Source organism: Panthera pardus, unplaced genomic scaffold (genome assembly GCF_024362965.1).
Source record: "Panthera pardus isolate Hobbes unplaced genomic scaffold, ASM2436296v1 HiC_scaffold_8, whole genome shotgun sequence".
NCBI classification, from domain to species: domain Eukaryota; kingdom Metazoa; phylum Chordata; class Mammalia; order Carnivora; family Felidae; genus Panthera; species Panthera pardus.
In genome coordinates, this window is record NW_026527013.1 from 41,136,117 (window position 1) to 41,161,328 (window position 25,212).

The window sequence follows — 25,212 nt, forward strand, 5'->3', positions numbered from 1 at the left end:
AAAAAGACAAATTAATAGCAGCCAAGAATCTAAGTTTGCTTTGGTGACTGATGAGGAACCTGCCCCCACTTGCCATTTCCTGCCATTTCCTTGCATTATACGCTTGGATATGAGACACATGAATACTTTGCTGAATGAACTGGAAAAGATTTTGCTACAGAATTCTTTCCTCATTCATGAAGGATGTCAAACAAGTTCATGGGCTCTTGATTGGTGAACAGAGAGAGCTACATGGTTAAACACAGGTCTCCGTGGGCAGCCCCCAACCCCTAGATTTTAGATATGAACTCTGTAATATGTGAATCCTGTCAAAAAACAGAAATCTTTCAAGGTACATTGAATTTGGAAGGCCCCACCCTGTGGGGTCTGAGACCAATAAACGGCTACCACTAGATAACAATAAATAGCCATCAATTCAAACTTCCAGTTACTTAGCACTTTAGATGTGCCAAGGCCTATACAAACACTCCATGTTCGTTTTCTCCATTTACTGAGGCCTACAAGCTTCATTTTAAATGCACTACTATTACTTACATTGTTGGGTGTGAGAAAATGAACGTTAATGGTATTTAGAACTCGCCCCACTCTGTAAACGACAAAATTTAAAGTTTATAACCTGCCTTTCTGAAGGAGGCAGGCCAAAAATTGCCACTGTATGAGAGGGGCTGTCACTCCATGAGAAATAAGAAGCCTGCCTTTGATTATTTGACTATAGTAAGAGTACAAGTCAGAGATTATTTCATCAACCACTGCCATCACTGTTCTTGGAGCTCCTGGGAGTTTCAAACTATTATTGTGGTCCTGACCTTAAATGTCAGGTAGAGTGTTTGCTCTGGGGGTCTATGCTCTTAGGTATGGAGCTAGTTTGGGAGGAGGCCATATTTACATTCACACTAAGCTTCCTCAGACCTATGTAGAAAAAGTGACAAGTTTCAAACCCCACTAGAGAAGCAAGGGCCGCAGATGAACTTATCCCAAGAAAGGAAGGTCCTTCCTGTCTCCCTAAATCACCGTCTATTGTTTCCCACATTATTTGGCACCTCGTACACAGGTCTACAGTGTGAACTCTTCCTACGGATGGTCATTTACCAAGTGGGAAAATGGAAAGCCCATTTTAGGACGGAGTTAGTCTTGGCTGAGGGAGAATAAGGATTTTGAGAGCTTTGTCTAGGACCCTGCAAACACAGAAATTCTTAACAGGTTCATGGATGGGTCCCAAGGAGTCTGAGTCCCGTAAAATTGTGTGAGCACACACATGAAAGGAACGAGCAATGAGAAAGAATGAGAGAAGAGGAGGATGTGCATTTTTTGGCAAGAAGATCCAAAACTCTCATCACATCCTTATTGAGGGGTCTGTCTCCCCTGAACCACAAAGCATTACTGAGATGAGAGCTAATACAGTCCTTGTGACTTGTGTGCAAATCAAGCTCACGAGGCATGCTGAGGTAGATGGGCAAACGTGTCAGCAGTTAGCTCCTCCTCCTCGTAAGCTGAGAGCATGTGCCATTACTCTTTGACTTAGGCCTTACCCACCATTTACTCACAATGACCCTGTGACATCACTCTTCCCCACAGAGTGGAATTCGACACAAATAGGAGAAGGCTGGACTGGACTCCACCCAAAAGGTTTAGTTACTGGGGCACCTGGGTGGCTCAGTTGGTTAAACGTCTGACTTTGGCTCAGGTCATGATCTCGCGGTCCGTGAGTTCGAGCCCCGCGACGGGCTCTGTGCTGACAGCTCAAGAGCCTGGAGCTTGTTTTGGATTCTGTGTCTCCCTCTCACTCTGACCCTCCCCCATTCATGCTCTGTCTCTCTCTGTCTCAAAAATAAAAAAAAAATAAAAAAAATTTAAAAAAAGGTTTACTTACTCAAGTAACACCAGGGTCTTTTCTGTGGCCATTTTACCTACAAGGCAGTATCCTGACGCACAGCCTAAGTCTCAAAATAGGGCTTTTATTTCATCTCGACCTCAGTCTGACTACACAAAGTGCACACGGACCTCCCCACGTACCCTATCTGTGGGTTTGCTAATTCCCCATAAACGACTATGTTCTGTAATTGTTATTTTTCCAGAGACTGGTTTGAATTATATCTTGCTGCATAACAATGAAATTTACCTCAAACCGATTCAGAAATCCAATACGGCCGACTTTAGAGTAACCAGTCAACAACTTTAGAAGCAACACCCCAGAAGCAACCAGCCATGGGTTTTATTTCAGTAAAATGCCCTTTCTGGTGGGGGGGGGGGGCAGAAGGAGGATGAATTCTAGAGTCTGAGGTTTACCTAACTATACATTTTTAAGGTCAAACCTACTCCCATATACAGAACAGCCCTTGAAAAAGTAGAAGTAACATAACTTTGGGATTCTTTTTCAACAAGTTTGTGTGCACACGCACACGTGTGTGTGTGTGTGTGTGTAGCTTTCTTCCACTCAGCTGAGTAGGCAAAGAGAACTTATGGTCTGCTCACTGTGTTTGCCAGTTTCCCCCAAATTTTAAAATAACAAAAACACTCTCTGTGCCATGACCATATGTCTTTACACATTTTTTTTTTTTTTACCACAGAAACCCAATGCTGAACACCCAACAATGTTACATTAATCTTTGAATAAATGTGACTCTGCTTTTGGAAGATAAATCCTTCATGCTGGCTTTGGAGTTTGTGTGGTATGTCTGTGTGTGGGTGTGAATGTGTGAAAATTGAGCTCTATGTATTTTACTTGAAATCTTTCTGATTATAAAGAAATAATCTGCTCATGGTAGAAAATAAAACTGCAAAATTATATGAATGTATACAGTACACGTAGTTCTTGGGGTCCAAACCCTAGAACCAAAGGAAGTAAATACGTACAAAGACATGCTTACAGGACTGTTTGCAGAGGCAAATGTTGCAAAATAATTGAAGGATCTGTCAATACATGTGCCAGAGAATAAGCTGAGGTTACATTCATACGATGAAATCACATGCGTCTATTAAAACCAATGACTTAAATCTGTATCTATTTATGGTATGTGCAGGACATACTGTTAAAGAAAGTAAAAAATGAGTACAGTAGGATTCCATTTGTGTAAAGACAATGATCTAAAAAAGAAAGAAAAATCCAACATCCCATATGCGTGGGTATGTTTCTATTTTTGTGTAATGATGCAGAAGGCTGTGAAAGGATATGTGCCAGGCTGAAACACTGCTTACCCCACAGCACAGAGTAGGAAAAGGAAAGAAAGGTAGGCAGAGAATGGTCTTTCTCATTTTAAAACTTCACTGGTTCAAGGGCGCCTGGGTGGCTCAGTAGGTTGAGTGTCCGACTTTGGCTCAGGTCATGGTCTTGCCATTCATAAGTTCGAGCCCAACGTCAGGCTCTGTGCTGACTCCTCAGAGCCTGGAGCTTGCTTCGGATTCTGTGTCTCCCCCTCTCTCTGCCTTCTCCCACTGGCACTCTGTGTCTCTGTCTGTCTCTCTCTCTCTCCCTCAAAAATAAAGATGAGAAAAATAAAAAAAATAAAACTTCAATGGTTCAATGATTCGGGCAACTGCACATAACTTTACAATTGGGTGGTAGTGTGTTCAATAAAAGATGTCTTTTTAAAGAGAGAGAGAAAAAGACAACTAAATATTATAATAAAAAGATTTCGGAAGCCACTCCCTTCCACCCTCTAAAGTAGGCTACTGATGACAACTTGCATACAAATTTTGATTATTCCCCTTACCTACACTAAGTTTTTTTAATGAAATTCTTTATATTCAATATTAATATAAAATATACAAGTGACATACATGTCACAGATGTAGTTTTTTAATATGTGTATTCATTTAATGAGGCTTAAACATGTTTGCACTGGCGTGGGGTCTGGCTGGACAGAAAAGCGACAGAACCAGATGGGGACTCATTAATGGCTAGATATGGCACTGAGCTGAGTCTCTGTGGTGTCTGCCGTGAAATGGAAACAAGACCCCCTGCTGTTGCAGGGCTGCGTGAAGGATACAAAATTCATCAGGATAACCAACTTCACTCCCCGACACACAACAGGTGCTCAAAAAATGGAAACTGTAAGAATGACTCAACAGTAACAACGACACTGAGTACTTGCCATCTGCGAAGAACTCTTCTGAGGGCTTCTAAAAACTTAAGACATATTAAATCATTGAAGCCACACACGTAACTTCTGAGATAGATGCCCTCACCCTCATTTTTCAGGCAAGAAAATGAAGGTTCCGAGAAGTTGGGTAACTTGCCCAAGGCTAACACAGCTAAGAGTACCAGAGCTGGGATTCAAACCCATGCAGCTAGTTTACTCTTACCCACTACAGACACTCTGCTGTTCAAATACTGCGGCTGTGGAAGGTCTTCAGAGAAGGTAAATTCTATAGGACAATCTGTGTGTACCACCTAACAAGTGATACAGCTAAAACAGCCTCGAGCCAGCAGTCAATTTTCTCAGCACCAGTTCCCAGGCCTTTTCGTGTGGGGACATACATGTGCGCTCGCTTGGATACCCCAAACTAGCCCCTCTATGACGTTCAGCACCCTCTGCCCATCTCTCCCCATGTGTCCAGCCAGTTACGCCCCACAAAGGAGCCCCGTCGGCCAGGAGCTTCTCTTCGCCCAGAAGTACTTTCAGCACTCAAAACAAAATTTAAGCAAAGAGGAGGAGGAAATGCCACAAGTAAAATAGGACAAGGTAACCTCAAGGGCTCGACTCACCTGAACCACACGGCTCTTCACTGAGTGGCCAACAGCATTTGCATCCCAGGTGCGCGGCTCAGACCGTGAGTATCCCATTAGCTTATGATGGAATGAAGGGCCCCACATCAGGCTCTGATCATGGGAGTCCCATGACCAGCCTATTAAACCTACAGGTGACCCTAATGTCATGAAAAAATAACTTCTTTCTAATCTCCAGAAACCAGGGATGTTTAGCAACGTGTCTACCGCCACTTTTAGGACTCTCTTAAATTAAATCAAAATGGCATTTCCGTTTCCCCCAAGATCTAACAGACCTCAAGTTCTGGCAGTGTCTCAGTGGTGGTCTGTAACATTACACCATCAACAATTAGCTTTATGTTTTCACTTCCAGTGCCACGGCACTTCTTTTCTCTCTCTGACAAGGCCAGGACATTCCTTCCTTCTGTCTGGTGTGGTGAATGGGGGGGGGGGGGGGGGGGCGGGGGGAGAAGGACACGGGAAAAAAAAAAAAAGCATGCCATTTATAACCGCAGAGTTTGCTTCAATGCTCTTAACAAGCAGAATCTGGCATCCCTGTGACAGGAGCATCTTCTGTGGTCACTACTGAACTTTGGGTGCCATGGGGTTAAAATGACAGAGGAGAGAAATAAGAGAAGAACCACCTTCTCCCAGGAAGAGGGTACTGTTTTCCAACAGACCGCTCCCACTCTGGAGCTGAACGTAAGCTCCTGACGTGTTTTGCTCAGTTAAGGCAACAGCTACATTTCTAGCAAAAGTCACCCAGTTTTATTTCGTGACCGGATGCTCTATTTAATGGTGTGTGTGCGCACGTCTATGCGAAGAAAATAAATGGAACCTGATTTAGAAGAAAAAGAAAAAATTATTATTAATAAAACCACCTACTTTTTGTTTGTTTTCTTAAAGTTCCTTCAAACATTTACTTTCAATCCGTCTAGAGTTCTTCTGGTTTAGATTCTCGTGTTACTTACAGGACCTCCTTAAACCACATTTCATGGCAGTTTCTCTAAAGGAGATACAAACATAATACTGCATTCTATTCTTAATATTGTACATTCTCATCTGGGTATCAAGCTAGGCAAAACGGTACATCAAATGCATTCAAAATCACCAAATGTCAACGAAAGTGGCTCATTATGCACAGAGCTTAGTATTATCCTTACAACCTCTGTAACACACATCACTTACTTTTAAAAATGTCCCTTTCAAAGAACTCTGCCATTCCCCCCTGCCCAAAAGAAGAGAGAAACTGCACTGTTCTTGTCTTCTTCTGAAACCTCTAACAAAAAGTTATGTTTTTGTTGTTGCTGTTTTCAAAGTAAACTTTCAGGATGAGGTTGCCTCCACCTTCCAGAGGGAATATTTCAGGTTTCAGCTGGCCGGCATATAAACGTACAAGCAAACGCCCGACTCACAACAAATTTAGCTTCTTTTCTTGGCTTAAGTGTTCAAATGAAAAAATTAAGATAGCTGTTCTGTCTTATTACTCTTAGCATTCCAAAGCATAGGAATTCACGTTTTAAACTTTCTGTTAGCAGATGTTACTGGGAAACAGAGCAGGAAACATCTATTAAGAAATTTCTATCTGATGTACTCATGTATATTAACATTCACATGGTTTTTAGCCTTTTATTCATTCTATGAGGACACTCATCTATTTCCAGCTTGTCACCTTTTTCTCATTAGTTCAGCGCAGAACACAAATCTCAAACGTCTCAGAAGAAAGGTTAACAGTAGAAAGGTAACATATATCTGTTTAGTCCAACAGGCTTCAAACATCACCTCCCTCATCAGATCCCTCCTGGGGAGTGGGACTGATGGTAAAGGAGCAGTGAAGACCATTCCCCAGGCCTTTCTTTAATGCTTCATTTATATTCCCCTCCAAAGAAGCCCTCAGAAAGTTCCACTGGGGTTTACTGCTTCACTGGCAAGTTGGTTTAATCAAGCAATTGTGGTAAAGGAATTATTTCCTGGAACATGTATGAAAATTCCATGGCAACGATAGTGGCTAAACTTTCATCTAAGAAAACTGCACACTTGAAAAAGGAGTGAAGGCATCTTCCAGAACTTGCTGGAAGTTGCTATCAATTTTATGTTCCTAAAATGGGGCCCTTTAGGAAGACAAGACCAAAGCCAATGAGACAGAAGACAAAGATGACCAGAGTTATTTATTATCCAAACAGGATAGTAAAGGCTTTAGCTTCATAAGCAAAAAACACAACCGCTATAAATACATACATACATACATACAAACAAACAAGCAAACTTTACTGCACATAAATTTAATTAACTGGAGGTAACACAGTTTACTAAATCTTATTGCTAAACATGACTAATAAGAAAAAGGGTTTACTTAGGGGCACCTGGGTGGCTCAGTTGGTTGAGCTTTCAACTCAGGCTCAGGTCTTGAACTGGTGGCTCGTGAGTTTGAGCCCATTGGCCTCTGTGCTGACAGCTCGCGGAGCCTGGAGCCTGCTTCAGATTCTGTGTCTCCCTCTCTCTCTGCCCCTCCCCCACTCCAACACTCACTCACTCTCTCTCTCTCTCTCTCTCTCAAAAATAAAAAAATAAAAGTAAATTTTTTAAAAAAGGGTTTACCTAAAACATAAAGATTACAATGCTTTATATTACAGATAAAACATAAAGATTACAATGCTATATATTACAAAGCTCATAAATGCTGTAGAGTTTTTCTTAACTTTAGTTTATAAAACCTAATGTGTTATACCAAAAATTCAACTCTTTATTTTTTTAGGCTATCTTTATATTTATCTTTTAAAAAAAGGTGGGGGCAAAATAGGGCTTCTTCACGATTTTCCTCTGGCAAGCCAATTTACTCCCTTGTTTCCAAATAAAGGAACTCTACTCCTAAATCCCCCTGGCACTGACAGCGAGGTCTATTTTAAGCCACTGCTATTCTGGGATGGACAACTGGCAGATTCCACCTGTCTGCAGGAGGTGTTGTCAAAGTCTCCAATTCCCCGGAGACCTCATGACATAGTGTCACCTGCCTCTAATGCTTCTAATGTTAGACCTCCTGCAGTTTTACCCTCAGAAGTGGATCGTGTGACTTGAAAATCTATTTCCAGCTCAGGAAATGGATATTTACTGGTTGAATACTCTGCAGCAGACGCAGTGGTAGGTCCCAGGAACACAGCAAATACACGGCTCTATCAATGTGTCTCCCATCCCGGGTGCTTATCCTCACACGGGACTCTCCATGGTCCTTCATTAATGACCTATGAACGTCACAGGGACACCTCACCAGTAGGGTCTAACAAATGCTGAGTTGAGAAGCCTATCTGGGTACAGCTTACCCACTTCTCCATAGACTCTGGAAGGCAATGATGACCCCTACCACACGAAGCATCCACCCTGAACATCAGTCAGACACAAATCTCATCGGAGAGATGACCCTGCACATGAAAGCTTCACTCTTAGAAACAAGTTAGGCTTCCACAGGCTGAACTTAGGTCCCTGTGTGGTAAGTCTATTATATTATAACACAAGTGACCACTAATGCCATCCGTCTGCTGGTGGGCGTGCACAGCCCGTGAACTTTGCCTCAGGCAAGACCTTTGTAAGGGGAAAGTTGATAGGTAATGAGACTTATTTTTGCAAATATGGTCATACATTCTAATGTCACATTTGATTCCATTCTTCTTGTAAGAGCTGAGACTTAGGCATGCTTTCAGCAAATCTGACAGATTCCAAGGGATAATATCCGAAAAAGACATCTGCTATCAACATGGAAGTTATCAACATGCTCTGTCCTCCAAAGCAGAAGGTTTTTAAACTGCTGGTCACTGCCCTTTAGTGAGCCATGCCATCAACTTGGTGGGTGGCAAAGAGCATGAAAAAAAAACAAGAATAAAACAGAAATACCAGACTGCTGCCATCTAGTCAAGTATCTCTCATCAACATTTTTTTCAATTTTTGTGCATATGCACCCAGGACCCACTCTCACTTGTTTTTACATAAAACCTATTTCTTACTGTCGGTCTTTGGAAGAGCAGTCTCCACAAGGAGCTGTTCCAGGTGTTTGCATTACTGAAGTGTAGGTGACACAGTGTTACATTAATTGCAGGTGTACAACATAGTGATTCTCTGATAAAGCTATACATTATGCTGTGCTAACCCCAAAGTAGCTACCTTCTGTCACCACAGTCCTATACAACACCGCTAACTGTATTTCCTATGCTGTACCTTTCACTCCTGTGACTTATTCATTCTGTACCCCAAGCAGTTCCTAGATCCATGTTTGGGTTGCATCAATCGACAAATGTTCATACTACAAACTATGAATGGAATGGAATTCAAACTACAGCTACGACTGGAATGCCTACCCACAGCATGGTTGTTGTTGTTGTTTTTTAATGTATAAAAACAAATAAAAGTTGATCAACGATGGATTCCCTGATTTGCGGCGTATGACACTAATATTCACCTTTTGCCTGTGAAGTTCTTTAACAATGATGGAATTATTTTTCTTTGTAGTGGACTGTAATCTCTAAAAGCTCCTCATTCCTCAACCAAACAAACTTAAGTAGCTGCACAGAGCAGTTAGCCCAGACTGGCTCATGGCCACACAGGAAAGATGAAGTCACAAACAGGCGACATGTACTGTAGGTGGTTCTGGGCTATGCTTTTCAAGGACCTTGACGGACCTAATGAGCACACCTTTCTGTTGTAAATTTCCAAGCAATGTGGAGGGGACAGAAACAATATGGGACCTAAATGCTGGTAACATCATTTTTAGGAATAAAACTGTCTAGGTGTGACATACGTATAGGAAGTCAATAAACCTTACATGTACATCATTATGCATTTTCACAGCCTGAGTCCACTCATTAACCATGACCCAAAGGAAGATTAGAATGGGGTCCACACCCCAAATCTCTCCTGGGGCTTGCTTCCAGTCATCATCCTTATGAATCCAAAGAATAATTTTGCTCTCAAAGAGAAAGCAAGGCTCAGAATCAGTGATCAGCTAGTGATAGTACAAGCTGCAATTTACCAACTCTACCCTTTCATTGTTTTTATTTTTATTACTATCTTCTCTTTACACCACATGAAAATGACTTTCCACTTACAATCATGACACAGTCTCCTTTTTAAAATAAGTTTAAGTTAGGGGCGCCTGGGTGGCTTAGTCGGTTGAGCGTCCAACTTCGGCTCAGGTCATGATCTCACGGTCCGTGAGTTCGAGCCCCACGTTGGGCTCTGTGCTGACAGCACAGAGCCTGGAGCCTGTTTCAGATTCTGTGTCTCCCTCTCTCTGACCCTCCCCCATTCATGCTCTGTCTCTCTCTGTCTCAAAAGTAAAATAAACGTTAAAAAAAAATTTTTTTTTAAATAAGTTTAAGTTAAACAAATGTATGTTGCTTTAAAACAATGTTCGGTATTTCACAAAAACAGGTGGCACAGAGATGGTAAGAAGATAGATGACTGAAGTTTGACAAACACTTGTTTCAGTTTGCTGATCAGTACGAAATGCTACACAGGCCTAACTGACCATCCATCACTCCGATTTTCTGCAGATGAGGGTGCACTCTCTCTCCTGTCGTGCGGTGTATCGCAAGGCCTAATTTCCTCTCCCACCTATGTTCATAGAAGTTTAATGGCTGGTCCTTCAGGGAAATAATATGACATTGTTTTTACACCCTCTGGCTTATATTTCTCCCATGTATCACGCTTAACAAGACTGGAATAAACGGATTCAGAACGAATGGAAGCTTATCAGATTTTTCTCTCCTTAAACCTCTATTTTAAGCGTTGAGAGCTCACTTACAACTGGGATCAGTTATAACAAAAACCTACCAACAGCTCACATTGAATGGCTTTAATGTTCTAATTATGGCAAAAAGCAAAGGACGCTTATATGTACTTAACTTTCAAACTAACTAAAGGGGGAAAAGGAAAATATTTTGATAGAAAGAGCAACTTCCTTTCTTCTCTTCTTCTCTCTGAATTAGTGTAATTACCTATATGTTCTATTAAATCTAGTGAGTTCAGCAGATGAGACTGCATTTCACTTACAAGACTGAGTATATATGGCCAAGTAACCTACATTTACCTATGAGCAGGCTTCACAGGTAATTAAATCACCTTGTCACAACAAAGATTTCCTTGCCTCTATTTTACATAATACCATCTGCCCACAGGATTCTCCTTTCCTTTCTTACAGAGTATAAACCAAGGTTACCTACCAAACAGGGACTATATTAAAAATAGCTTAGACCTTCAACTGGTCTTGAGTCTCCATTGAGTGACTCATACAAAATAAAAGCAAATCTCGCAAGTGACTCACGTTAATTTAAGGAAGGGCTATGTATTCAGGCATACACACTTACCCACAGATTCATATACTCATAGAGAGTCAATATGTAAAACCTATTATTTTACAAGCTCTTTAGGCAATCAAAAACTTTTATGTGTCAAAACACAGTAAATTAAAGGACTCTGTCTAGTAATATAAGTTAAAGTGTCATTTAGAACTTCATTAAAACCCCAACGCCAAGATTAAGGCAACATTTCTGTGAACATGATTCCATGAAACTTAGCATTTAACGTCCTGTGTGATCACTTTCCTTCTGCTGGTTCATACAGCAAAGGAAATTAGTTCTCTAGATACCAAGACGCTGATTAGGGCACCAAATGGAGAAATTAAAACCGTCACCAGCTTGTGATACCATCACTACTAGTCCTCTAGAAGGAAACAATGAAGTAGAAGGTAAGTCAAACTTACCTTTTAATCACGGAAGAAAATTCAGATGTTGCTCTATTGATAGTATCAGGAGCTTTCAATAAAAATATGATGAAATACTTTTTTTCTTGCTTGATTCCTCCTCCTCTACAATTCCTTTATCACCTGCAATCTCTTCTAAGTCACCATCAACATCAATACTCACCAAACGTTCTTATAAGCGTATTTCCAAAAATGATATAAAGCGTTAGAAATCCATTAACAATGCCACAACAAAATCGTACTTAATCCTATTTTATTTGAGCTGTTCCCAGTTAAGACAGTTTAAAAACAAGTAATAAATATGTGTCCCTTATGCAATTTCCATGCCCCATCAGATCCTGGCACACAGGCGATTGTATCTCTTCCTCTCTTTTTGTCAAGACAACGCTTACTGGGGCGCCCCGGAGGCTCAGTCAGGTAAGTGCCTGACTTCGGCTCTGGTCATGATCTCGCAGTCTGTGAGTTCGAGCCCCACGTCGGGCTCTGTGCTGACAGCTCAGAGCCTGGAGCCTGCTTCCGATTCTGTGTCTCCCTCTCTCTGCCCTTCCTCCTCTCTCTCTCTCTCTCTCTCTCTCTCTCTCTCAAAAATAAACAAACATCATTAAAAAAAATTTTTTTTTTAAAGAGACAATGGTTACTATCAGTAACGGTTTCTAGTTTAATCTCTATACTTTATTGTATTTTTCAATTTTTCTACATTGGTGTATTATATTAGCATCAAGATACAGAAAGAAATTAAATGTGACTTGTAATCTTAAGGGATGAGGTAGTCAAAGAAACCCTTCACAGTTTTAAGAAAATCCCAACATTCTTCATGAGTCAACTTAAAAATGGAAATCTTATTCTGTTCTGGCATTTTAAAAATAGCTGATATTAAACACGCAATTGTTTTACTTTATTTTTAGAACACTTAAGTCAGCACATATGCAATGAATTACCATGTTGTTCACACTATGATGTAAATTAAGAATTATTTCTGATTGATCAATTACTGTGATTTATATGGCCTTAGGAAGTGACAGCTCTTTCTCAATCCAGATTCAAAAGGTCACTAACTTAAAAAAGAACTCCAAACCAAATTAAAATGATCTACTCACAACTGTAATTTCAAGCTCACGAAACTGTGCCATACAATCATCATCAAAGCTTGAGCTCGCTGCAAGGTCCCTCCAGGCCAGCCTCTACACAGCTACAGGAAACCCAACAAAGCTAACCACCTGGCGAGTGTTTATTCTGGGGCCAAATTTACAGTATTCAGACATATGCATTATTTTCTTTATTATAGCAACCTTATAATATATGAAACAGTGTCCATATTTTACAGAAGAAAGCAGTGCCCAGAAATAATAATAAGCTTGCCCAAGGTCATGAGGGTAGTGTGAAAATTTAGACAGGGAAACCTCGCTAAAGTAGACGTGAGATGGTAGAAGGAGAAGCTGGTAGGGAGAGCTGTACACTCAACGTCAATTACAAGAAGAACTGTCAATTACAGAACTCTTTAAGAAAAACCCCAGTAGGGGAAGATACGTGTTACATCTCCTACAAGAAATCAAATGCCCCTGGCAACTTAGCCAAAGAGAAATCATCATCACCCTGAATTCCTGATTCCCTTTAATGTAATTTTATTCAAAACAACTCTTCCCAACTTCCTCCTCCTTTTCCATACAATAATGTTCCTCTCTTTGGTTTGTTGAACTTGCCTATAGATTTGCTGTAGGTTGCTTATCCCAGATTCCAATTCTCTACTCTTCCCAGACAAACCCACCTTTTTCTGGAAAAATAGCTGGTAGTTTTAAGGCTAACAATAGCAAATGGCAGGACTAGAATTCAAAATTTGCTCTAATTTCAGAGTGTGTGACTCTTAACCATTCTATGTACTGACCGGCTTTCTTATAACCCTAGTGTCAGCCATCTTGTTCTATATACTGGCCTTACAGGTAAACACCCTACAGTCAGGGACCACAGTTTAGCTCTCTATGGATCCTGATCTCTCTCGTAATAAGGGGAATTTGATTCACATCCACAAAGAGATAATACACTAGCCAAGGATTTCTCTTCCACTACTATCCTAAGAATCACACAACACGAAGATTTTTTTTAAGATTTTATTTTTGTTTTGAGAGAGAGAGAGACAGTGAGTGAGCATGTGAGCTGGGGAGAGGGGCAAAGGGACACGGAAAGAGACAATCTTAAGCAGGCTCCATACTGAGTGCTGAGGCTGACATGGGGCTTGATCCCATGACCCTGGAATCATGACCTGAGCTGAAATCAAGAGTTGGACACTCATCAGACTGGGCCACCCGGGCGTTCACAACCTGAAAAATTTCAATAAGCCACAACCGTATCATTCTATATAATCATCTTCCTCCCAAATTTTTAAACAAACACCTAATAATTTTTTAGGTAGGAGTTCCAAGTGTCTGCCTAATGAATTCTCAAATCGTTGTGTCTGGCTTTAGCCTCTACTACAAAGCTGTAATCATCAAGACAGTATGGTACTGGCACAAAAATAGACATACAGACCAATGGAATAGAATATAGAACACAGAAGTGAACCCACAAATGGATGGCCAACTGATCTTTGATAAAGCAGGAAAGAGTATCCAATGGAAAAAAGACAGTCTTTTTAGCAAATGGTGTTGGGAGAACTGGATAGCAACATGCCGAAGACTGATACTAGACCACTTTCTTAAACCATACACAAAAATAAACTCAAAATGGATCAAAGACCTAAATGTGAGATAAGAAACCATCAAAACCCTACAGGAGAAAGCAGGCAACAACCTCTGTGATCTGAGCCACAGCAATTTCTTGCTCGACACACCTCCAAAGGCAAGGGAATTAAAAGCAAAAATGAACTATTGGGACCTCATCAAGATCAAAAGTTTCTGCACTGCAAAGGAGACAATCACAAAACTAAAAGGCAACCGAAAGAATGGGAAAAGGTATTTGCAAATGACGTATTGGATGAAGGGTTAGTATCCAAAATCTATAAAGAACTTACCAAACTCCACACCCGAAAAACAAATAATCCAGTGAAGAAACGGGCAGAAGACATGAATAGACACTCTTCCAAAAAGACATCCAGATGGCTAACAGGCACATAAAAAGATGCTCAATATCACTCCTCATCAGGGAAATACAAATCAAAACCATACTGAGATACCACCTCACACCGGTCAGAGTGGCTAAAATGAACAACTCAGGAAACAACAGATGTTGGCAACGATGTGGAGGAATGGGAATCCTCTTCCACTGCTGGTGGGAATGCAAACTGGTGCAGCCACTCCAGAAAGCAGTGTGGAGGTTCCTTAAAAACTTAAAAATAGAACTACCCTACACAATAGCACTCCTGGGAATTTATCCAAAGGATACAGGAGTGCTGATGCATAGGGGCACATGTACCCCAATGTTCATAGCAGCACTTTCAACCACAGCCAAATTATGGAAAGAGCCCAAGTGCCCACCAACTGATGAATGGATAAAGAAGATGTGGTTTATATATGCAATGGAACACTACTTGACCATGAGAAAGAATGAAATCATGCCATTTGCAGCAACGTGGGTGGAAATGGAAGGTATTACGCTGAGTGAAATAACTCAGTCAGAGAAAGACAGGTATCATATGTTTTCACTCATATGTGGAACTTGAGAAACTTAACAGAAGACCATGGCAGAAGAGAAGGGGGAAAAATAGTTACAGAAAGGGAGAGAGGCAAACCATAAGAGACTCTTAAACACAGGGAACAAACTGAGGGTTGATGGGTGGAGGAGAGGGGAAAATGGGTGATGGGCGGTGAGGAAGGCACTTGTCGGGATGAGCACTGGGCGTTGTATGTAAGCGATGAGTCACAGGAATCCACCCCAAAATCAAGAGCACACTGTACACACTGGATGTGAACCAGTTTGACAATAAATTTTATTAAAAAATAAATAAGTAAAATAAAACAGAAAGTCTCACAGCAAAAAAAAAAAAAAAAAATCATGGTGTCTGGAAACACTGTATTTCTTAGTAACAATCATTCTGTGAAAAGAATAAAAATTTTTTTCTTTGATTAGAGACTGTCAAAATTGATTCCATTCCTAGAGTTTCTCGAAGGATTGAAAAATAAAAAACATATATATTTAGCACATTTTAAAACGCAGCAGAAGGTCTCTTTTGAGAGGTGGAAGAGGAGTTGGAAAACCAACATGCGTAGGCTTTCAGTTCCCCTGCCCGGCAAGAGCTGTCAAATGACTCCCTAGCACCAGCAGGAAAAGAGGAAGCGATGAAAGATGGAAGTTCAAAGAATCAGAGGAGCCAAAAAGACAGCAGGGAGTGCCACCCTCAGGAGAAAATGGGTGGGACACAGACTCTGTGCAGTTCAAACGGCTACCAAAATAGACAAAGACGGGTAAATGGTAAAAAGGTCTCCTTGGAGCAGTGTGGCACTCGGTGTAGTGTGGCACTCAGTGTGGCAGAGGCAGACAGGCTCTGTCCCAGCTGCACTTCCTGGTGAGGCTCCTGGGAACCATTCATCATCATTAGAGGAAATGCTGCCGCCACTTCCCACCCCCCCCCCCCCCCCGGGTATTCAGAGTCCCCAGTGAAAGTGGCATAATGGCAAATCAGCACACACAGCTGCCATCCACCCCAAGTCTTCCCATTTGCAATTTGCACTGACAATTTCCAAATCAACGCTCCCTCCTCCTGCTCCCTCCTCCTGCTCACCGCACCCTAATCTATAGGCAATGGGCTTAGTTTCTGTTTCCAAAATGATGCCAGTCCGCTGCTCTGAAGGGTCCCCAGACCTGTGTCTCTCCAGCTCTCTTTGCCTTATAGTGACAGAAAGACAAAACCTTATTTTAAACAAAATTGTTCTCAAACCCCCCCCCCCCATACTTAAAGGTTAAGTGTCTAGACATCATGTGTAAAGAAGATGAGTGAATATAAAATGCATTTTATCTGTACAGCTATCAAAAGGTTTGCGGTTTTATTTTGTTTTCCTTGGGAAATTACCAAATTATACTTTTTTTGGCCTAATTTTTATTCAGAAAATTTAACGGGGACACCAGTCCCTTCTGATTTATTCTAGATTTTCAAGTACTCTGTGGGTGATCTAATTAAATCTTTTTATTAAAAGAGGACCATGAGGGATAGATTTAAAACTTCAGTAGAACCGGAACTCCTGCACAAATACACAGGCCAACATCAGTGAACTTTGATCAACTTACGCTGAGAACAGGGGGGAGGTGCTCTGCCAAAGAGGAGTGTCCAGGGCCCTGATTCTAGAGTTTCAGCATAAAGCTAGCTGCCTGCACGTGTCCATATATGGGGCAGAGGCCATGAGCTTTCAGACAGGAGAACGTCAAATAACGTTTTCAAGAACTGTGAGCAGGAGCCAGCCTTGTGACATTCAAAACGAAGAAGAAAGTCACGCCTGGGTGGCTCAGGTCATGATCCCATGGTCATGGGTTTGAGTCCTGCGTCGGGCTCTGTGCTGACAGCTCAGAGCCTGGAGCCTGCTTTGGATTCTGTGTCCCATGCTCTCTCTGCTTTTCCCCCACTCGTGCTTGGTGTCTCTCTCTCTCTCTCTCTCAAAAAAAATAAATAAACGTAAGAAAAAAATTTTTTAAAAAACTGAGAAGAAACTTCCAACATCACATGTTTCATCTTTACTTATTTATGGATTAGAAAACTAATGCTCACTTTGGAGACGTCCAACATTAATGTTACTTGAGAAATTTATTTTTTTATTTTTATTGTTTAGCTTCACAATCTTTTTTTTTTTTTTTTTTTTTTTTTTTAATAAAACTTATTGTCAAATTGGCTAACATCCAGCATGTACAGTGTGTTCTTGGTTTGGGGGTAGATTTCAGTGATTCATAGCTTCCATACAACACCCAGTGCTCATCCCAACAAGTGCCCTCCTCATTGCCCATCACCCATTTTCCCCTCTCCCCCACCCATCAACCCTCAGTTTGTTCTCTGTATTTAAAGGTCTCTTATGGTTGGGGCACCTGGGTGGCTCAGCCTGTTAAGCATCTGACTCAGGCTCAGGTCATGATCTCACAGCTCTTGAGTTCCAGCCCCGTGTTGGGCTCTGTGCTGACAGCTCAGAGCCTGGAGCCTGCTTCAGATTCTGTGTCTCCTCTCTCTGCCCCTCCCCTGCTTGCACTCTGTTCCTCTCTCTCAAAAATAAACAAATGATTTAAAAAAAAAAAAAAAGAGAGTTTCTTTTGGTTTGACTACCTCCCTTCCTCCCTCTCTGTTTGTAACTATTTTTTTCCCCTTCCCTTCCCCCATCGTCTTCTATGAAGTTTCTCAAGTTCCACATATGAGCTGACTTCAGAAATTTCAAGTCTCCCCCCAATCCCCCACAAAATTAAGAACTATAAAATGTTTATTAGCTCAGAGGATTTTTCCTATGAAAAGACAAATATATAGAAATGCTTTTAAAATACACAAATTGCATCATGCCATATGTTCTGTTCTTCGTCTAAGTTGTATGTTTATCTGGCTGGTGTGCAGGGATGTCTGTTACAAAGATGTTCAGTGAAAACCTAGTTGTTCTTGGTTTTTTTTTTTTTCCAAAAGCTAGTTTTAATAGCCCAATAGTAAGACAGCAACAACACTAATACACATAACAAAGTCAATACATCAGTACAGTCATTAGAAAGCAATTAATATAGATCAGAGAGGGTATATTTGGTTTTAACTGGTCACAATGTTAATTCGAGAGACGAATACTCCTTGAAACAGGTCAGAGTTTTCTCAATAATCCTATAGCAGCACTATATTCTTGCCAAAACACGTAAGAGGAAAACAGATCTCAAAATTATTTTTGCTGACTTCTATGTTTAGCTTTGGTATTAAGTTCTTGGGTCAGAAGCTAAAATTTTAATTTAAAAGAAAATCAATTCTTCCTATTTGTACTTAATAGCAACAATCTTTCGACCTGCATTATCTCCTTGATCCACCCACACAGCATGACAGGTAAGGGAGACAGTAATGCTCTTCCTCTTTTAGAGATGAAGAAATCAAGGCTCACCACTGAGGATACCAAGACCACAGAGTCAGTAACTGGGCACAACTTCAACTTGGGCATCTTGATCTAAAACACAGGGCTTTTTAATTGGCTGCATTTTAGAGGAACATCATTTTGCCAGTGTCTTCCATTGCTTTAGTATAGGACATTAGGGTAAAATGAAAATGGTTCAACAGAGGGGCAGGAGAAGAAAAAAAAAAAACAACCCAAATACTATGGAGGTGTTTGCTGCATTTTACATGTCAACACCAAAAAGACTGACTTTTAGATGAAGAAAGAGTACTCTTTCTTATAGTGGAAAGCCAACTAATAAACACAGAAGGAACGCAATTAGAAAATAACCACTTGTCAACCACCCTAATACTGATCAATTCAAGTAAAAACCATAAAAGAATGCTAAAACCAGTGTATTAAAGTTTGAGGAGCAGCGAAATATTTACATAGCCACAAAATATCCCCCTGTAAGATATGAGGTAAAGGAGAAAACAACTGGATAGTGGAGAAGTCTGGCAGACAGGACTTGAACCAAGCAGTCCAAATTTATGTCACCAATTGACATCATGTGACTCCCAACAGGATGTGCTGAGAAGGACACACTATCACTTCTGTGGTATTCCCATTCAAAATATATGACCTAAATCCATATTCATGAGCAACAAACAGATCCGAACTGAGAGGCACTCTACAAATGACCTTTTCTGTAAGAGACAAAAAACTTCAACAATTGCTGTCAAGTAAGAGACACTAAAGAAATTTGACAACTAAATAAAACATATGATCTAAGATTTTCTCTCACTGTAACGGACATTATAAAAATTATTAGTGAAATCTGAATAAATTTGGTAGATTAACAACACCCCCCATGTGAATTTCCTGATTTAGACAACTGTACTCCAGTTCTGTAAAGTAATGTCTTATTGTTAAAAAACACACACACTGATATATTTAGGGATTAAGAGCAGACAGAGAAAAGAATTCAAGTAAATGTAATAGATGTCAATATTTGGCAAATCTGGGAAAAGATTATGCAGGAATTCGTTTACATATATCTGAAATTATGTCAAAATAAAAGTCAATATGATAATAAAAAGAGAGTCTTAATAAAAGACAGTAATTTTTTTTTAATTTTTTTTTTTTTTGAGAGAGAGAGAGAGACAGAGACAAAGACAGAGAGTGACTGGAGGAGGGGCAGAGACAGAGGGAGACACAGCATCCAAAGCAGGCTCCAGGCTCCGAGCTGCTGGCACAGAGCCCATCACAGGCCTCAAACTCAAGAACCTCGAGATCATGACCTGAACTGAAGTCAGATGCTAAACCGACCGAGTCACCCAGGCACCCCAAGTTGTTTTTTTTTTTTTTTTTTTAAATAAATGCTTCATCAGGTGAATGATAGGCCATTCTGCAATTTTTATTGGTCTCAGAACAGTATCTTCTAACAATAACAAACGGTAAAATCTCATCGTGTTCTATCAAAGCCTGGTTCTGGAAGGAAAGGTATTGTTAAAGCTTTCTGGTCCGTCCTGCAACCCAGCCTTATTAGCAATGACAGGCTAACCAGACCTACAGCAAACAAAACAGAGTAACTGGAGTACACAAAAGCCGCTGAGGTCTCACGGCCTCTGTGACCACAACCGTGGGTCTTCATATCCTCACACTTTCAAGAGGAACCTGTATTTACAGGCGACGGTACAAAATAATGGCTCTGGGCCACCGTCCACTTTCACTGCACTCCACATCTGCACTCTCCAAGTACAACAGGACACTGCATTTAACCCAACAACTGTCACACAAGTACGCTCACTACCACATGGGAGTCTCACACAACGCAGCTGTGAGCTCAGTTCTCCAACCTAAGAAGCCTGAAAACTGGCCATCAATATATAAATAAATAAATGTGGGCGGCCTCTACAAGTGGTTTAAGAGTTGCTCTGGAACTACATCATGTGGTCATGCATTTGCCATGCCAGCCATGTAGCTACAAAAAAAAAAAAAAAAAAAAAATTTGAACCAAGAAACTAATATACCGATAGCACATGCCTCCAAGTGAATTCGCCAGTTCCCTAGTAGGCTTTGGTTTTGCTGTGCTTTTCTTGGCATGAGCACTATGCCCAATGAGGTATTTGCATAACAAGTCAAATACCTCATATGGTAGTCAACTGAGGGAAGAGCGAGATGCTCCAATGCTAGGGAAATCGGCTGGATGGACTCAGGGAGAGATGTATGCTCCCCACATGGAACATCCCTAAGGGATTTTTCAGGGTAATATCAACCATATGTGATTTTTCACCTTTTGGTTTCTCCAAATCACTTACAGTAGAATTGGGCAGAATGTGACTGGTGGTCCAGAGTAGACTCTAGAGGTCACAGAAAAAAGCACTCTATTTGTGATGGATTCTGTTTACATTGGTTAACACATACTCAGCTGGCACTGGGCAGATTTTTCCAAAGGTTTCAAACTGTTACAAAGAACAAAAGCAAAGTTCCTTTAAGAAATGTGGTGGTACTGAGAAATGAAGAGTAGTGCGTTGTCTTTGAAAGGGAGTTCATAAAGCAGACTAGGCTCTGAGGCAGAGAAACTAAACCACTGGGGTATTTATGGTACACAAAAGGTACTGTGGGGAAATTAAATTTCTAAAGAGGAGCTGACTACATGCAATCAAAGGTGAGGTGAGAAGTTATGAAAAGGGTCTGAGGCAGCTCAAAATTAAGGACAGGGAGAAAACACACACACACACACAATCACAAGGAAATACTGAGTAAGTTGGAACTTGCTATATCTCAGTGTCAGATGTGAGGTAGGGTGGGCACAACAATCTGTCTGTCCCAATCCAAAGCAGACAGGAGAACACGGGATGCAAATATTGGGTGTGGGCTCCTGGAATAGTCAGGCTCCAAAGCTGTAGCTATGTGGGCTGGGAGGACACTTGATCAGAGGGGGCCCAAGACTTCTAGCCCCAGAATGAGCCAGCTCAGGCCTTCTCAGGCCTTGAGGGCCCCCAGACAGGAAACTCCAGCAGTCAGGCTACAAGGGGGGGGGGGGGGGGCACATTCACAGCTCTGCTCCTGAGCAACTCACTGTGCATCAAAGGGTTTTGGAGTAAGATAAATCTCTACTCCAGTGATTCTCTCTGGTACCCCCACCATTCCCTGAGGTAGTACTGGAAATCTGTGGGGGCATTCACTGGCACAAGGATTGGGGAGGGGGCCAAGGAGGCTCCAAGTCCTACAATGCACACAGTCCCATGCAATGCACATTAAGCCTCCAATGCAACTGACACAAATCCTGCCAGACTTTTGTGAAGGTAAAATAACAGACGTTTTATAATTATTGGAGTGGAGAACCTAACTCTGTTTCATATTTAAACACTAAGGGTTTTTTTTTTTTTCAGTTAAATATATACAGATTGTACACCCTTGTTCATAGCAGCATTATTCACAAGAGTCAAAAAGTGGGAGCAAACCCAGTGTCCGTCAATACAGAGATAAACGAAATGTGGTATAGGCATCAATACACAGTGGGAGAGTATTTAGCCATAAAAAGGAAGCAATTCTGATATATCTTACAATAGGGACAAACCTGGAGGATGAATCATGTCAGATGGAATGAGCCAGACACAAAAGGAGCAATATCGCATGATTCCACTTACACGGAGTGCCTACAGTAGTCAAATGCACAGAAACAGAAAATAGAATGGTGGTTGCCAGGAGCTGGGGGCAGAAAGAGCACGGAGTTGTTTCACGGGGGGGAGTTTCACTGAAGGAAGATGGGAAACCACTGGAGATGGATGGTGGTGATGGCTGCATGACCGTGTAAATGCCACAGAAGGGTAAGACTAAAAATAGTTAAATGGTCAAGATCGGGTTATGTTTATTTCAGCACACATTAAAAATACACACACACAAACACGGAAGTGTGCAAGTCACAAGAAGACTGGACTTGGTTGTGCCAGAACTCAACCACAACCTGTTCACCACTGCAGAAAATTCAATCACGGATGGTGACAGCGCTCCCAGTGCCAGAGTCCCCAGCACCACCTTCCCCCTCTGGCAGCCTCTCCAGCTGGTACATCAGGTTGGGTCTAGAAGGGGGCGCCAGCACCTGGCACCTTCAGGGTACCTTCCAACATCACCGTGTCTGCACACATACACCCTGATACGTGGGATTTATTATCAGTTATCTTCATTTTCACTTTTCTATTACAGTACATAGAGATCTTACAAGTAGGGGTGTATGCATCTATTCTTTCTTTGTAAATTTCATTTCACGACAGTATGGGGGGCAGTGAAACACTATTTGTTAGAAAAAAATTGAAGGGAGGCGGCCCGGCTTTGGTCTCAGGGAGCAGACAGCAGCAGCAAGAGCCTAAAGACCGCAGTAAAGCACGAGACTCAGTGAGTCTCCGTGGATTTCACAGAAGCACCCTTTCATGAGAATTCAAGTTCTTACGGGGAAGGTCTGCTGGTAGTTGGCCCACTCCCCCAAAAAGGAAGAAATATGGTAGGAAAGTAGAAAGCGCCTGACTCTCCTTGGTGATGAAACACAGGCACAGTTAAAATCATCAAATTCGTGCCCAGTAATCAACTCCGACACAGACGAGGTGAAACAGGGTACACTTTTTTCAGTCATGGGAATTACCGTATCATGTCAAAGGAGATCAGGGTTTAACAGAGAAGGGCACGGTGTGCCGATTGCAATGACACATATGTTGTTTCTCTGTTGCGATCATCCTTCTTTCCATCTCAACACTGGGACATGATTCATATTTTACATACTGTCCAAAAGGGGAATGTGACTTACCAGAAACCATCCTCAACATTTCAAATACAGATCCCCCCTCTGCCAAGAGAAAATCCTGCCCAGCTGTAGATTTCTCATTTGCAAAACATAAGAGCAATGAAATTCCATTACTTAGAGAAACTGGCTGTTCCACCAAACCCCTGGCAACGGAAGCTGTACTTATCTTTCTGAACAATAGCCTCAGAAAATGTATTCTTTCTCTCTCAGACAAAAAGAAAAAAAAAAAAAAAAAAAAAGACAGTAAGTATGCCTTTGAGCTCTTGAGAAAGTGCTCTTGTCCAAGCCAATTTCTCTTCGGGAAAATCCACTCCCCTGACCTGGGAAATACAAAGACTGACCCTAAAACATGCAGTAAAAAGAGCTCCAAGTTGAAGAACGCTTCAAAAAGTCAATGGGGATGTAACAATATTAATAATGTCCTTAAAACAAAATCAAGTATCCCTTTAATACGTAAGTGACCACGATGTACCCGCTCCCGCAGAAAAGTGACTCTTAGACCCTAACATGTTCAGTTTGTTTTCCTGGTGACGTTTAACTGCATGTTTTCCTGAGGACATAAATGATCCTGAAGTGTTCTGCTTCGCACATGGCGGAATTCATTCAAACAAGAATGGAAAGCCAGACTTTGTTCTCTGTCTTCCCAAGGCTCCTTTCTCTGGGGAGAAGCATGTGGTCAAATTCCAGTGGGTTACATGAACTCCACTCATGGCTTATCTCATAGTTAGAGTTCCCACTCGGCCCAAAGTTTTGAAACGGACCATGAAAACACTCAAGAAATACAGACGCTACGCCAATGTGTTTGGAATACCAACAGTGCTGCTTTTCCTGTTCCCCGTTTAATGTGCCGAGTTACATGGCTACGGCCTTGGAGACTTTCTTGTGGGATTCAACATATTACCTAGGATTCTCCTATTTAGTTTTGTCCTCACAGGAGACCCAACCACTTAGTCCATGTTTTTACCCATTAAAAGAGCAATCAAAATGATCAAAAAACAGCAGCAGAAAACAGTCATTTGTATCCAACTTTGCACCAAGAGCCCATACAAGGAGACAATGAGTAACTGTCTCCCTTTGGGCAACCTGGGGCATCTGAGGCCATCTATGTGACCCTATTCCAGTGTGTTGGATGGTGGGCCAAGAGATCTACCTCCTCCATAGAAAATCCACAAACCTGCTCTATAAAACCTTAAAATGCTCCATGAAGAACTGAATAGAGAGAGTTGGGAATGCTGTGACTATCCTATCAAACTTTGCCTGCACATCCCTGGACCATCACTTGGTAAAACCGGCAACAGAAGACAGAACGATGCATTTGTAGCAGTAACTGTGTGCTGCGAGCTGGGAGGACATGAGCAAGCCCCCAGAGCTGCCACGATCTTACCCTGGGAACCAACGTGAACACCGACACAATGTGCACAACGGGTTGCTCATCTGGTTCTAACTAACAGACAACTCTCCAACGGCTTTCGCACAAAACTGTAACTGAAGCCCACAAAACAGATGCAAGGCTAAAGGAAGAGAGCCAAATTGTGAACATGACACTCATAATCTGGCTTCTCTATATTTAATATAAACAAAAACTTAACACCAAGGCAATCAGCGCTCCATAAAGTCCCACACAATGGGAGAGTTCTCCTGCCCAACCATCAGGAGGGTTCAGGCCTCCCTCCCTGACCAAACTGAACCGGATGAAGACGGGATGGCATTCAGCCTATTAAAAGACACTGCCCAGCATTCACATACCTCAATAATCCTGTCATGAATTTGCAGGCCTCCGTCCTTGGCTGCGGGCCCACTGTCAACTATTTTGGATACAAAGATTCCTTCAGTGGACGATCCATCTTGGTTGTCCTTTGGGTTAAAAAAACACACACATGAATGCTAGGCATTAACTTGGTTAAAGCTTACACTCTTAAACTATGATGGACTCAAG

General features: G+C 41.5%; 1 protein-coding gene across 1 annotated transcript in view; it reads right to left on the reverse strand.

The window, feature by feature from the left end:
* PDZRN3 (PDZ domain containing ring finger 3) overlaps positions 1 to 25,212 on the reverse strand; it is a 240,147-nt gene that overhangs the window by 193,133 nt on the left and 21,802 nt on the right. Inside the window, exon 3 of the mRNA XM_019428452.2 lies at positions 25,023 to 25,130. Coding sequence (XP_019283997.1) covers positions 25,023 to 25,130 — 108 coding nt within the window. The remainder of the gene's footprint in view (positions 1 to 25,022; positions 25,131 to 25,212) is intronic.